This window comes from Athene cunicularia, assembly GCF_003259725.1.
Source record: "Athene cunicularia isolate RWA chromosome 12 unlocalized genomic scaffold, athCun1 chr12_part1, whole genome shotgun sequence".
Lineage (NCBI taxonomy): Eukaryota > Metazoa > Chordata > Aves > Strigiformes > Strigidae > Athene > Athene cunicularia.
Window position 1 is genome coordinate 1,229,445 of NW_020799116.1, and position 15,228 is coordinate 1,244,672.

Sequence of the window (15,228 nt, forward strand, 5' to 3'; positions counted from 1 at the left end):
GGTGGCCGGGCCGCGGCGGTTGGTCCCGGGGAGCCGGACGGTGCCTGTCAGGCAGCAGCAGCCCGCGCCTCGCTACCCACCTGCCTCTCTTTTTTTCTCCATGTAGTGATTACGGCAGGAAACAAAAAGCTTCGTGCCTTGCCCGGGGCGCTGCGGTCCCTCGGTTCCGGGCGCTGTCGGCTCCCGGGTTGCCGGTGGCCTGAGGGGACCTCGCTGCTCGCTGGGTTTTTGTTGTGCCCTTTGCAGACGCTTCCGCGGGTCCCTGGAAGGCGGCTTTGTGCCTCCTCTCGCAGCCCGGGAGCCCCCCCATGGCGGGAGCGTCCGGAGGTACCTTTGCCTCGCCTAAAGCGCAGAAAGTAATCGAAGATTTTTTTCCAGCTCTCCGGTTCATTCAGAAGCCTTTAAAGTAAACGCTGCTTCCCTGCCAGCGCCGAGTGAAGCGGCCGTGGACTGTTCCTTTGCCTCCTTTGCCGCTGCCGGGCTTGTTTGTGCACCTGCCTTCTAGAGGAAAGAAAACCAAACCCCAAACCACAGAAAACTTGGGATGCTTATTTCTGAAAGACGTCCCTGATCTGGGCTTCTCTGTCTGTTGGTTTTGAGTTATCGTTGATGCTTCTGCTTTTGGCATTTTTCTTTGGTTGTTTTTCGCATTGCAGTTCCTTTCTTTTTTTAAGTTTAGTTCAGAACGAGGCGTGAGAAGGCAACTAAAGAGCAGAGACGAGTCCTAGATCACTGGTGGAAAAACCCTGTTTTGTGAGTTCTAAGGGTGAAATGCAAAATGCAAACATTGTGACCAACAGTGAAGTCTGAAGAGACATCTGAAAGAGAAGAAAAAAAGGCATTTTTCCTTTTACTTTCTCTTTAAGCATTTAAGTTAATCAGTTAACAGATGTGTGTAAGCAGCGATCTGGACAGCACAGTTTTTTCTTGCACAAATACAATGTTTTAAGGCGCTGTCTTAACCCAAGTATGATCTGTACTTGCAAGATTTTCTGATACTGTTTTCAGAAAGGAAGAAAACTTTAATTTTTTGGTTAGAGCTGGAACTCTGGTAGTGTGTATTCACCTTTATGCAGTGGGGTTTTGAGAGCACAGAGAATTGCCAGGGATTTGAGCCCTGAATTTTGCCGAGCTCTGGTACGGCTACAGTGCCATGAATCAAACAACAGCCCCTTGGTGAGGGGGGATCATTTTTGCTGAGCCTTCCCCAGTGCTGTCATGGCAACCTGGGAGTCACAGGGGCAGAGCTGTGAGTCCAGCTCCTGGAGAGAGGAATAGGCCTCTGCCAGGTGAGGCTGACGTCAGCTGTAGTGTAGAAAACCATTTTAGTTTGTTTTCTGGTGTATGGTGAATGGAGCTCCCTGCTAGAGGAAAAAGGGAGACCAGGACTGCGGCATTGGCTTCCTGTAATGTGGCTATGGGGTGATTTGACCCCCGTTACGTAGGTTGGGCTGGCTGGAATGAACAGTCCCATGGAGGCAGGGTGTGGTGAGTGATCTCTTGGATATGCTCAGCTGACTGGATTTATTTTGGACTAGACGGGGCAGGGGTTTGCGCAGGGTGCTGTAAGGAGCAGTGTTGCTGAGGGTGACAAAGCCTAGCCGGATCCCAGCCATCAATTCCTGGTCTCGTTGCCGTGGACTTTTTGCTGGTGACTTGGACAGGAATGGGCCAGTTCTCCACATCCTTGCTGTAGACGTGAGCTATTAGAAGAGCGCTGACGATCATGCTGTCTGGCTGATGGCTTTGGCTGCCCTTTCTTATCACGTTGGATGTTCTGTTGCTCTGCTCTCTGTGCACTCCATCTTGGGAGAAAGAATAGGATACTAATACCAGGCGGTCGTGAGCAGCCTGGGAGGTAAGCTGGGTTCTGCTTTGCCCTTTGAAACCTTGTGACTGGAGCCATTACGTGCAGCCAACTCCTCTCCTTATCAGCAGCTTGCTGCTGTTGCATGATAGTGACAGCTTCTAGGGAAAAAGAATGGAGCCTGTTCGTTCTTCTCACAAGGAAGATGCTTTTCCTGGGTAATTCTCTCACAGCTTTACTCAAGCTTTTTTCAGTGTGACAGGCAGATCGAATTCTTTGTCCTGGAAGAGATGTTAGGAGGTTGTGATGGTTTGCAGTTGATCTTGTCCTGCCCATGCTCTCTGATGTTTTTCTGTATGCTTTTCCAGCTTTTTAAAAAATTAGGTAGAATTTTTTCAGTGTTGGCAAATGTGAACAGACTTGTCCTTGCTGCTACTGAGATGCAGTGGTGTTTCAGAGAAAGAGAATGGAGCAAAATTATTAACAGAAAATCATTCTTAACAGTGTCAGTTCCGAGAAGTGAGAAGCTGGAAGGAAGAGATGGCTCTTCTAGAGATAAGTCTGGAATGTGAAGGTTGTTTGCTGGAACCTCTACTAGAACTAGGATTTTTTTTGTCACAGATTTTGCCATCTCAGCGCAAAGTTGATTCTTCCAGGTCTGCGTGTGTTTTTTTAATGTGATGTCTCTTGTGCAGCACAGCATAGAGCAGTCGCAAAAGAAAAATCCCAGCTCAGCAAGTATCTGTGAACGTGGATGAATCAAAGGGAGGGTCTGTCAGCTGAGGGTGGGATGGTCCCCTTACCCCTCAGAAGACCTGGGAAGAGCCACAGCCTCTGAAGGGAAAGAAGAATCTGTGGCTGGCAGTCTCGAGCACTTTGTGGGGAAGGTGCTCCTGAACTCTAAAAGCTCAACAGATGACACAGGGCTCTGCTGATTCTTTCCGACTTGTGAGTCACTCAGAACCTCGCCGGGAAAATACCTTCTGAGTCCTGTCATGGAGGCTGTCAGTTTGCCAGCCAAGGCTAAAGTCAAACAGGGAGAATTGTTTTGAGATAAACCCTAGATTAACTGTAGCACACGGACTGCTGGAGTGCTGTCTCTGGCAATGTGCATCTTTATGATGCTGACTGATGGAAGTGGGTGGTTTTTTTTTTTTTTTGAACCTGTGTGTGGTCTGTGGCCACTTTGAGTGGCAGGAGAGATGACAGGACCTTGTGTTTGTATTCACCCTTGTAGCTAATCAGGTGCCTTACCGGTGAGGGCTGCTGCTTTAGGGTGGGAGGAAGAGAGGATTTGCACAAGGTGATACGTTGAATCAGGCTTAGTAAGGTAAATCAGGTCAAAACTCCAGTATATACTAGCTCTGATCTAAAGTGCTGTGTGCCGGGGTCTACTCAAGCTTCCAAGGTGATGGTAGAACCAACAGAAGGATAAATTGCCCCCGGCATGGGTATGAAGCACATGGAGTTTTATGGATGGCAGAGCAGAGTTTCCCTTGAGCTTCTGGAGGCAGAGTTAATCATAGCAGAGTAGGGCCTGGGGGACGGACAGATGGCAGAAAAGATGTGAATGTTCTCTCAGGAAAGGCAGGATGAAAAAGTTTCATCAGGGGAATGGGAAGTTCTGCCTTGTCATCTTTCTGAGGGGAGGCAGAGGTGTAGGGTAGGGCAGGCAAAAGGCCTGAGCTCCGTGACTTCTGATTGCGACCATAGCGCTCTGCTGCCTGCAGGTTTGACCTTAGGAAACCCATCAGATAGGACTGCGTCTGGCTCTGGGTTTGTAAACTATCAGGGATGATGCTGATCTGTGTCCGAGAAGGGCGATGCGATTGAGACTGGTGGATGGAAAGAAACTGGAGGAGTTTATGCTAACAGGGTTTTAGGCGCTGTCTTTTCCCAGTCTGACTGTCGTGCTCAAGATCAGAATCGTTCTGATGTCTTGCAGAGGGTTAGAAGAAAAATGCTGAATCTTGGCTTTTGCCAGTGTTGGTTTTGGAAGTTAAAAGAGTCTGTACAGTCCCCTTGGGTAAAAGTACATGAGGCTCTCCCTGCTCCCAGACTGCAGCGTTGGTAACAGCAGCAGGTTTTAGGTAGGGGCCTTCATTTTTCCTTTGCGACAGTTGAAATCAAATCGTTGTCTGTAACTTCTTGGTCTTGGCAGCTAGAACAGTAATTAATGTTCTGGTACAGCAGGGTTTCTGTCTCCATCTGATGATGGAGTATTGCTGCTGAGTCTTGATTTCTTCCGTGAATCTGCCAAAGCTAAGAAAAATCACAGCACTGAATCCAACACACTGTTACACTGTTTTGAGTGTGTTTGTTACCCTGATATCAGGTAGTGGGTTTGTGCTGTCCACTGTAATGCCTGTGCGCAGAGCAAGGGCGGGTGACGTTTCATTGTGTAATACAGTCTTTCAGATGATGATAATTTGCTGTAGCAAGCAGGAAGCACTTGTGCAGGGGCCTAATGGCAGGGATGTGCTTTTAGCTCTGACTCACAACTGATTTAATGTTGCTTTTTGTCTCTGCTGTGGTTGTCTTGCGCTGCGTTTGACCTGGACCAGAGGAAAGGCAGGATGTTCCAGTCTGCGATGGGATTCTCTGTGTCTGACAACATCACACATTCGACTGCCCTGGTGACAGCACTGGGTAACGTGACCGCTTTGACCCCGACAACAACGCAGGCGGTCAATGACACCAACATCACTGTGCCACACAAGTGCCTCTTGCTGCTCTATGAGGACATTGGGAAGTCCAGGTGAGATGGAGGAAATGGGACTGTGGCCTGACCCTGGGCGAGGGGAAAGAGCATTTTTTTCTCAGAGTTTGGTTGAGAAGGGACTGGGGCTGGTGCTTTCCCTTCTGGATGCTGAAGAACAGGAAAAAAAACGCTGTTTTCTTTACTTTTTGCAGAGTCCGCTACTGGGATCTTCTGCTCCTGGTTCCCAATGTGCTTTTCTTTATGTTTCTTCTATGGAAGCTGCCCTCTGCCAGGGCCAAAATCCGGGTGACTTCCAGCCCAATCTTCACTACATTCTACATACTAGTGAGTACCAACTGCTCTGTGCTTTTGAACCGATGAGTGAGTGGTTTTATTACCACTCATGAACAATATCACTGAACTAGTGGAGAGAGACCCTAGACCAGATCTTGCAGGGAAAAAACTATTTTTAGTTGAAGGTATACTACAAGAAGTAAACAGTTTTTTTTTTTCCTTTCACTGTCTGAATTCTGATTTTCAGATTCTGGGACCATAACTGCTGGATTTGAGTGGATTTTGTTCTCCTGTGGTGATTTTTTTTTTCTTTTCCTTTTTTCTTCTTTTGTTGCTTTGTTGTCTTGGAATCTACTATTTTACACTTTCCTTGCTCCTTGCAGTAAGTAGCATGTGACACAAAACCAGCTTCGCACTGAGCCTGTGGGAAGTGAAACGCTGGAGAATAATTTGTGTGAAGCTGTTGAAAAGCTTGGTCATCTGCTGTAGAAAATGATGTGACAGGGCTCTGGTTAGTCTGGGAATGTAGAAACCCAGCCCTGCTAGTTTCTTTCCCACCATATCAAGGTGGTTGCTGACTTGATGATGTTCTTGGCACTTTTAAAGGTGGAAACAGAATCTATAGGCAGTACAGTTACAGTTCTCAAACATCTAAGATCTCGTCTGTTCTCTCCCCAGTTTAAAAAGGCATGTGCAGATTTGATCACATTAAGGTAATCTCTTTAGTAAGCTCTGAACATCATAACTATTAACTGTGATGCTGCTCACAGGGCATGGTAAACGCAGCTAAGAACCTACCTGAATTTAAAAATCTCATTCTTTATCACAGATGCTTTTTGAGATCCTGGCTTGACTCAGCGCGTAGCGCAAGGCGCTTGCTTTTCCTGGGTGAGATCAGGACAGGCTGTAGAAGTAAAGGTGTGTTTGACTCCGGTTAGGTAGGAGACATCCTTCCTTGGGCTGCGTACAGCTGCGGCACGGCAAAACCCAAGAAGCATCAAAACCAAACCTGAGCTTGTAGCCTCAACTGAATCTTTGGTGGGAAGTCTTGTTAGCTCTTTCAGGCCTGGAGTGTGGGCGCTGGGCTTGTGCACACTTTTGGATAACCAGGTGTATACACATACACTCTCCTAATTTTTTAATATATTACCAGCCGTTTCTGGTCTCGATTTAAATCTTCCTTTATGCTTCCAATAGTGCACATGGCTCAGTAGGAAGTTCATGCCAGAGGCTTTGAAAAGCAAAGCTGATAAACCAAAGGGAAGAGTGAACTGACTATGCTGTTGACTTTTTCAAAACAGAAGAGATAAGCAGAAAGTGAAGCAGCCTGAGAGGAAAATACTTTCCATTCAGTTTGATCTTCTGGAGTATGTTATTGGGAAATGAGGATGGAAGTGTGTTCTGTGAGGATTTCCTTTCAAGTGGCTGTTTGTCATGTCTTGAGGGAATGCTTTCTTGTGGAGTCAGTGATTAAAACAAAGATAATAGATCGGGAAGAGTCTCTGCCTCCTTGGAGGTGAAGCAAAAAGAGTGTGCTTTCCTCTCCAGTGAGTTGTTGGTGCTCTAGAACACAGTCAGGGGCCCTTCTTTTTGTTGTCAGTGTTTCGCACCCCAGGAGGGAGTGTTGTATTTTATGCCATTTGGGTCCCTTCATCCAAAGAGGAATTACTCAGCTGTAGGTGGCTTATTGGTCATTTCCATTCTCCAGCCACCTTAGAATCAGCTTGGACTCTCTTCATTCTCTGACAGATTTAGCTATCTCATACCCGCATCATTAGAATTAGCCCATGACTTGGAGAATTTTATCTGGAAAAATCTGCTTTCTTAGAGTGTAAGTCTGCACAGCAGAGGGTAGATAGATCTGACCGAGCTCTTAATTGCATAGTATGGCTGTGACAGCACTGGAGTTGGTAAATTAGCCGTGCTGAGCTCCGTGCTGTCAGGCTTAAATGGTACGTGACCTGACTTGGGTATCTCTGTTGCACTGTGCAGCAGGGTAAGATGTTTTAAAGCTGTTGCCTGCAGCTGACTTCTTTTTCTTTGCATTCCTGAGCATTGTCAGTGTTGAGTGAACGAACTGCAGATTGTAGTTTTATCACAGATCTGAAGTGTGGTAGCTGGTATCGAGTGGCCTCTGTTATCTGATGGGATTGGTTTATTCTGTCATACCAAGCACCTGATCTTGTAATTTGGAGGGATATGGTTTTTTGGATGTTTTTTCTCCTCCCCTGCCCCAGTTGATTGAAAGGTGTGAAGATTGTTTGCCTGTAAAGGTGCTGTTGTAAGGAGAGGGTGAGACCTCTTAAGAGCTCTCTAATCTGACAGTTGAGGAAATGTGTTCCTTCCTAAATTCTAAACCAGTAATCCTACATCTAGCAGGCCTGAGGAATCTTCTTCAGCAAATTAATCTGCTCAGGAAATCCTTAGCATACATTGTCAGGATTGAAAGATGACCTAGAAATGGTATTCCAAAAGGGTTTCAGGACACTACTGCATCTGTGCCTTTTGACATGAGCTCACTTTGGTATCTTTTTGTGTAGGTATTTGTGGTGGCTTTAGTTGGTATTGCCCGTGCTGTTGTCTCCATGACTGTGAGTGCCTCTGATGCTGCCACAGTTGCTGATAAGGTAGGTACAACACTGATTTTAGAGGCTCTGCTTTGTGCAGTTCTGATCCCAGCAGCAGTCTGCTATGGCTTTCCTTTTATGTGCATACAAGAAGAATGTTGGGTTTGTTTTTTTTTTTTTCAGTAGTCATAGCTATGTGTCCTATGGTATCCTGTTCTGATAGCTGTATCTGATCACAACATCCAGGGCTGTGAAACAATGGACTTCCTAAAATAGACACACAAATAGCAGCAGGAAAACTTTCCTGTTGCAAGGATGGAATGACTCTGCTTTGCAAGAGCCGAACATTCAGATACATTTAGTGGATAGGCAAGGCCTGGCCTTTGTTACCCTTGCAATATTTGAGTGGCTCTTTGAAAAATACTGACTTCTTTTGTATTGGAAGCAAATAAACCAGAATTCCCTTTGGAGACTGATAGCTGACCGTCCTTGCAGCCACTCTGAGCACAGGACAATCCCTTAGCAAACAGGAAATAGGTTTGTGCGTGCTGTTCCTTTGTAGTCATTTGACTTGTAGCAGAATATTACCTGAAACAAAAAGCTCTGTAGCTCTTGAACTGCTAGAGGAAGGCGAGTCACCCACAGAGTACAGGTCTCCTGACTTTATTCTCCGGATTCAGTGTGGTTCTTTCACTGTTCCCTTCGGTCTTACCTGCCAGAGTGTTGTAATAATTCACTGCTGTTTGTAGCATTTTCATTCACCTCTGTTGAATAAATATAGGTCCAGGACTTGAATAATGGAGAAGGGGAGAGAAGGTGCTTTTCTTCAGTTCTCTTAGTGTTGCTGCTAAGTGCACCTTGCTGGGAAGTCATGCAAGTAGGACAGATACTCTGCCAATTTTTCCTGTACACATGTTCTATCATGTCGAGTATGTTTCTTTTGTTTTCTCTCATATATGTATGTACACGCACACTGTGTGTTTTCTGAGATTAGAAGTGTCTTATCAAATGCCTCTTAAAATATTGTATATCTGAGAGAGTGCCATTCAGTGTTCAGAGGAAAAGAATTAATAGGCCAGAATCTGGGTTCTTATTCTAGGTTTGGCATGGATTTATTGCATGACTACCTGGAAAGTTGCCTCACCTGCTGTTTTTTTGGTCTTGTTTCACCAAATAAAACATGGGAATGAAAATAACAAGGTGGAAGTGGGAGGGCTTTAATGTTGAATGTGCTTTAGGATTAGGGACCAGTAGCTGTGGAGAAGTGCAGAGTTTGTTCAGTCATAACCGTACTGCAGAATCTACTGCTTTAAGTACTGGCCCTGTTGAACATTTTACTTTTGATGTCTTGGGTTTGTGCTCCACGGGAGTACAGCAGAGAGAACACATCCAGACAAGCAACAGATCCTCAAGTGTGGCAAACCATAGCCACTTCCTCTCTCCGTAGGCCTGCTATTTGCTCACTCCCACACAACTGTTCTGTTTCACAGGCACGGACGGGACGTGGAACAAGCATATAATTAGTATCCCTACAAAGCAGGAGGCAGGTTTGTGGAAATGACCTGCTCCATTCAGAGGCTGCCAACCCCTGCAGCGGAGAGTGGGTTTTGCTGTATTAACTTCCGACTGGTTCCGGGCTCTCTCTAATCATGTTTGTCTGGTTTCTGTTATCCCTCAGATCCTGTGGGAGATCACAAGGTTCTTCCTTCTGGCGATTGAACTGAGTGTGGTGATTCTAGGCCTTGCCTTTGGTATGTGTCAGGAGGTTTTTGAGTGGTTTGAATGTTTCCTATTCCCTTTCTTTCCATAGAGACTGCATCTGTAAGTTTATGAAGATGCTGATTCCGTAAAGTGAATGAGCTCTAGAATAAAGACAAAGAATAAATTGGGGAGCTTTAGTTCGAAATGGCTGAAAGCCTGATTGTATTTACAGATCTATGACTTGTGCAGTTGCAGGTTTTATATGTTCTTTGTCCTGCCTGCATGTGGTGAAGGAGTGGACAGCTTAGATGAAGAAGACTTATGCAAAGATCAACAGTCTGATCTTTGTTTCAACTCCATTTTATTTAAGATTGTTCCTTTGCGGGTGCTTCTGTCCCCTCCTCGGTGGGTTTGATGGATCCTGGCTTCATTCAGATGCTTTAACTGTAGCTGCAATCTAACTCTACTTTTTTCAGTTGTACAAGGGAAAATGCTGTTTGGAGCATCTCTTCTGTGGGTCAAAGGTAGAGGAGGGGGCTTGGTAGGTGTCACTGCATCTGCCAGGGGTGACAGCTGAGCACTAGCCCTTTCATCTTTTGAGGGCTCATAGAATAATTTGGGTTGGAAGGAGCTTCTGGAGATTGCTCCAGCATTTTCCAGTGCAGATTTCTGTAAATGATGTAAACCCATTTCCCCAGCTCTAACCCAGTGTCCCATTACCTGAGAAGAAACTTTACAACATCTTGTTGTATGTGATACTGGAGTCATTCCTGACTTTTTTGTTTTGGTAACCCCAGTGGAAGGACTTAGTTGCTTTCTCTATGTAAGTGTGGGCAGGAGGAAAGTAAGTTAAAGCCTATTTTAAGTATTATTTTTCTGTGAAAGACTCAACTCTCCAAAAGGGAAGCAGCTTCTAGTGGTTAAGTGAGCTTTAACCTTGCCTTGAATGCCCTTGGAAATACAGGTGTTTTCCTCTCTTGGTTTTGGAGAGAAATTATTTTTACCAGGGCAGGGACCACATCCTCAGTTACTTCTGTATTCCTGAATTCCAGGTCACCTGGAGAGCAAGTCGAGCGTGAAACGTGTTCTGGCAATCACTACAGTGCTGTCTCTGGCCTATTCTGTCACCCAGGTGAGTACATTGGAGCAGAAGAATTAGTCTTTGTGAAAGAGGGGACTTAGCTTGGAGTTGGGCAGTTAGATGTGGGACTCCTCTCTGAGAATTGGCAGCTTTGCTCCTTGGGTGAGGTTTTGGGGGAAGACTGGGTGCTTGTGGCAATGTATGAGGATCCCCATAGCGCACACCAGACTTTGTCCTCTTTATGGCATGACTGGGTCAGGCGAGGGGAAGAAATGAGGTGAGGTTTAGATGGATTGCCTTGTTTAGCCAATCTTGGAACAGGAGTGAGAGGTCTTTCACACCAGAGCCACAAGTTCTGAATCTGGCCTCAAGTGCCAGGAAAACTAGATGGAGAGACCTGAGGTGTGCTTGGCAGGTAAGGGCAGTGCAGTGGGGCTCTTGTCTCCTGACTCTTGGAGAGCTGAGAGCTCTTGCTTCCCCCAGACTAGCAGCTGGCTTGCTGGCTCAGTTTATTAGCTGCGTCTCCATCTCTGGACAATGCACTATGTGTCTGGGTTTATTCTTCTTGGGATGTGAGTGGTCAGCCCTGTGTCTCTATACTTGGGGCAGCTCCAGAACAACACAGAGATCTTTGTTCTGGGACCAGGCTCTTGCTTGTGTAGGCAGTGAGCTGATCAGTACCACATGATAAAGCTGGAGGATCCTCATTAAGTATCAAGTGTTTGAGCTATATCTGGGTTCAGGAGTGCTTACAAGCACTTTTCTCTCTCCACTGTCTGTAGGGTAGCTTCTGTTCATACTGTTTTGCAGGACTTCAAGTGAATGAGACAGTGTCCTTTCCCAACTCTTGCGCAAGTGTGGGCTTTTATACCCTGGATGTTTCAGCAGGAAAGGTCTAATTTAGAGATGGAAATGGAACTCTCAGTCTATTTCAGGCAACTGCTTGTGTCCCCTGTCCCTTCATTCAGCCTCCTGGAATGTCATCCATGCTGGTTTCCTCCAGATGCAGATTCCTGCCATTTTTTTCCCCCCTCACTTATGTCTTCAGTTTCTTCTTTTTCTGTGTGAGCTTAACTTGGTCTAAGCAGGGCACTGGTTGGCTCTTATGTGTCAGCAACAGCTGGTGTCTGGACTTCTTTAAATACAGTCTCCCTTGTCCAGACACCTGCTCTAGTGAGGATGCTGCCTGTGACAGTCGTGTTGGTGCTTCTCTCCTTAGGGCACCCTGGAAATCCTGTACCCTGATGCCCACCTCTCAGCGGAAGACTTCAACATCTATGGCCATGGAGGGAGACACTTCTGGCTTGCCAGCTCCTGTTTCTTCTTTCTGGTAAGTACTGGGCATGTGTTATGCACTCCGATAGCTCCTTTGTATTTTCTAAATGGGGCAAAGAGGAGGGTTGGTGTGTAATTAGGCCCTAGTCCCCTCCTGCCTGATACAGCGCGGCACTGGTGCTTCGCACGTGGTGGGGAGGCTGAAGCAAGAAGCGTTTGTAAGTGCAGTGGCTGAACTCTGTTCTTCACTCCCTTATTTCTCCTTGACGGGTCTTTTTGTGCTCATGGGGGTGAGGTGTGGGGCCTTCAGATCCGCACCATCCGTGCGGGGTTTGATAGCAGGGGTCTGTGCCTCTGTGTCAGGATCTCTAGGGTGTGTGTGACACCACACACTGTCCCTGCAAAGATTGTGGAGTTCAGTTGCCAAGCAGCCATGGAACGGTTAGTTCTTTGTCTCAACAGGTCTATTCCTTGGTGGTGATTCTTCCAAAAACTCCTCTGAAAGACCGGATTTCTCTGCCCTGTAAGTGACTGTAGTGTGTGCCGTAGTATAGATGGAGGCAGCACCAGGCTAAAACGTAGGTGGGGGTAAGGGGTTCCTGTATGTGGCTGTGCTGCACATCCCACTGTCTCGGGGTACAGATCCATGGCAAAGGACTGATAAATTATCCCTGGAAAAAGTGTGCTGTGCCTTCTGGAGAGCAGCGTAAGTGCAATTACCCTGCTACTTCAGTAGCTAAACAATTACATTAAGAAAACAAGATCGTCTGCTCAGTTAATGATACAGATGTAATGTAAATATATAATCCTCACAGTGCCTTAAGAAATGGTTTCTTAATAATAGCTTCCTTTCATGTATGATGTTAAAGTGTACATGCTGGTCATCCCCTGGGAAAGAAAAGCTAATTGGGAGCTGCTTAATCATTTTTATCTAGGCATTTCCTTTATTAAGATGCTTTTCTTTCTGTGGCAGAATATCTGCAGTTCTTGAACAGGGAGAGAAGCTGTTACTGTTTGCATTGGGCTGTTCTCTCTCTAAGTGGCGTTGGTGTCCATGTGTGGGTACCCTGAGGGGGTGGATCTGTGTGGTGCACGCTGCAGGCAGGTGGTCCTGGGCCCCATGTGCCTGGTGTCCTGCACACCCTGCTGCTCCTGTCCAGGTGTCCGGAGCAGTTTTGTTAGTGCTGTACACTGGAAGGGCACAGCTTCTGGTTCAGCGGTGGGGTTTGTGTTTGTTTCCTACCTTCAGTTCTGTGGTTCACACTGGTTCCAGATGCTCACCTATAAAATCTTTGCATGTGTTGCCATGACTGTGTGTTTTCAAAACTGATCTTGTGTGTGTATGCACATGCAGGAGAGTGGAGTTTAGTCCCCTGTACCTCCATCAGTCCTGCCAGCATGGGACAGCAAAATGCAGTCTTAATTCTTCAGGAGTTCTTAAACAGGCAGGATGGCGAGATGCTTGTGTTGCGTTCGCCATCTCCATCAAACAGATTTGCACTGGGCTGGTGCTTATGAGGTTGAGCTTCATCTGTGTCTGTCTTTCCCACAGCCAGGAAGAGTTTTTATGTTTATGCTGGGATCCTGGCGCTGCTGAACCTGGTGCAGGGCCTGGGCAGTGCCCTCCTCTGTGTGGATATCATAGAAGGACTGTGGTATGTGTGCAGGGGAAGCAGGTCTGCAGCCCCGTTTCTCATGTTGCATTTGGGTGTCCTTCAACGTGGCCTCTCCCACAAAAACAAACCTGTGCTGTGTTCCTAAGAAGGAATAAAGCTGTTGGTTGTGTTTTGTGCCAAAAGCCCTCTGAGTGTTCAGGAAGGTCACAGGGTGTGGAGCTGTGTGCTCTGCAGCGGTCTCTGGGTGGTCAGTGATAGTAGTAGTTTGAATCCACTGATGCCTGGCCGCTGGCTTGGGTTTCATAGGTAATAAGGGAGGAAATAGTGTTTGCTAGAAATAGCACAGAGATACCCTTACTCATCTCTGGAGTTCTGCAGGGATCAGTGTCACTTCCGTGAGCCAAAATTGGGAGCACTGAGACTGCTCTTGGTCAGACCTGAGGTCTTGGCATGGTTCCTGCTGTCTAGGAGCAGTGACACATGCTGATGGCAATGTCTGTTACTTTGCCTCATGTTACTTTGCCTCAGTTTTAATTTGTTTAGCACTTTTCTTGCCCTCTGCTTGGACATTCTGGAGGAAAACTGGATCATTTTGGGGGGATGTGACTGGTGTTACACAGCTGTATTGTGCCAAACGCCTTCATGTTCCCTTTTGCCGTTGACAGCTGTGTTGACGCCACCACCTTCCTTTACTTCAGCTTCTTTGCACCTCTCATCTATGTGGCGTTCCTGAAAGGCTTCTTTGGGTGAGTAGCCATGAACAGCAGTTAAGGTTATACACTGTCATTTAATTGTTTAGCACTCGGGTTCTCCCCATCTGTAGAATAAAAGCAGCGACTAGAATGCCAGCTAGGGAACCAGTTTTTAATTTCTGGCCTTGAGGTTTTTCTTATGTGACCCAGGGCTGCTCCCTTCTATCCAAGACTACTTTTGTATGCAAGGTAGAGCCGATAGCTATATTCCTCTCAAACATTTATGAGGATCACTTCTTCAGTGTCTGCATCCTGCTTAGTACAAAGTTTTTCTGCTGAAGTTGTGAACTAAATGCTTAATGAGAAATTGAGTCCCGGAAGATTAAATGGTCTTCTGGGTGAGTTCTGGGACAGGTTTGTAGAAAGGATCTAGGGGTTAGGTCACTCTTTAGCTGAGGACTCCTCTACGGTGGGCCCAGGAGTCATTCCTTAAAAGTACTCGGGGGTGTGATTCCTGGGTCAGGCTTGCCACCGTGTGGCCACTCGGAGGAGATGCATCTTGGTAGGAAAAGTCGAGTGGTTTAGGGTAGGCTTTAGCTTTTATTGTCCATAAGCAAAAAAACAGCAGGCTTTAAAATAACTAAGAACATAAAGTACTCCTAAAATATCAAAACGCGCCTCTGCTGCCTTCTGAAATCAGGGGGAACAGTGTCTGGAGTTGGAGATACAAACACTTGTGGCTCAGGAGTTTCTATTTTCATTTCCCTGATGTGCACAGATGGAACTCGAGGTGGGCTCCCGTTCTGCTGGTGTCAGTAGCCAGGCTGCTGTGGAGTCCAGCGGTGGGAATGCTGCTGCCCTTGGTAATTCAGAACTCCCAGAGCTGAGAACACTTTTCCCACACTAGTCAGGATTCTGCCGGTTTTGTTTCTCTAAGGTGGCTTAGTCCAGAGCTACATTTAGCATTATGGCAATTCCTCTGCTAGGTGTATTTCGAGACTGAAAGCTAATGTGGATAATTCTTAGGGTCTGAATACACGATTTCGTAGTGCCGCTGAGTTTCAGTTAAGGATAAGTGGCTGTGAGACTGCATTGCTTAAGCACGTATTTTAAACCTTTAATCACTCCAGGTCTGAACCGAAGATCCTTTTCTCCTACAAATGTCAGGTGGATGAGCCTGAGGATGTGGATGTGCACCTGCCCCACCCTTATGCTGTTGCCAAGAAGGAAGGAATGGATTCTGGGTTCTACTCCAGCACTCAGATTGACACCACAGCCTACCTGGACGACGTGGCCTCTATGCCGTATCACGTGGGCAGCATCAACAGCATAGACAGTGACCGCTGGAAAGCCATCAATGCCTAGGGCAGAGCTGCCCGCTCCACACGATGCCTCGTTCCTTTCCTTCCAAACTCCCCGGTACCACAGCTCTTAGGATGCCTGTTGGAAATCTGCCCTTGGCTATCTGCCATGGCTCTCTTCTCTTCCTTAGGA

General features: G+C 46.7%; 2 protein-coding genes across 6 annotated transcripts in view; one reads left to right on the forward strand and one right to left on the reverse strand.

Annotated features, from left to right (window-relative positions):
- The window catches only part of MCM2 (minichromosome maintenance complex component 2), a 13,209-nt gene extending 12,899 nt beyond the window's left edge, over positions 1-310 (reverse strand). Inside the window, 1 exon segment of the mRNA XM_026857528.1 lies at positions 114-310. Within this exon segment, the coding sequence (XP_026713329.1) occupies positions 114-310 (197 nt within the window).
- On the forward strand, positions 114-15,228 carry TPRA1 (transmembrane protein adipocyte associated 1). Of its 5 annotated transcripts, none has more exons than XM_026857271.1 (11): positions 114-356; positions 4,372-4,565; positions 4,721-4,853; positions 7,343-7,429; positions 9,048-9,120; positions 10,123-10,202; positions 11,371-11,481; positions 11,889-11,949; positions 12,979-13,081; positions 13,708-13,788; positions 14,865-15,228. In XM_026857271.1, the coding sequence occupies exons 1-11, from the start codon at positions 309-311 to the stop codon at positions 15,097-15,099; spliced, it is 1,206 nt and encodes a 401-aa protein (XP_026713072.1). In that variant the 5' UTR covers positions 114-308; the 3' UTR covers positions 15,100-15,228. The 5 variants fall into 5 exon arrangements, with proteins under 5 accessions (XP_026713072.1, XP_026713073.1, XP_026713075.1 ...); XM_026857272.1 differs by having other exon boundaries at positions 114-327; XM_026857274.1 differs by lacking the exon at positions 114-356 and adding an exon at positions 366-838.

Excerpts from the sequence above, each read along its gene's own strand:
- TPRA1 (XM_026857271.1), top strand. The coding sequence starts at position 309 with ATGGCGGGAGCGTCCGGAGGTACCTTTGCCTCGCCTAAAGCGCAGAAA. Across the intron at positions 9,121-10,122 it reads GATTCTAGGCCTTGCCTTTG|GTCACCTGGAGAGCAAGTCG; the intron begins GTATGTGTCAGG and ends CCTGAATTCCAG. Across the intron at positions 11,950-12,978 it reads AGACCGGATTTCTCTGCCCT|CCAGGAAGAGTTTTTATGTT; the intron begins GTAAGTGACTGT and ends TCTTTCCCACAG.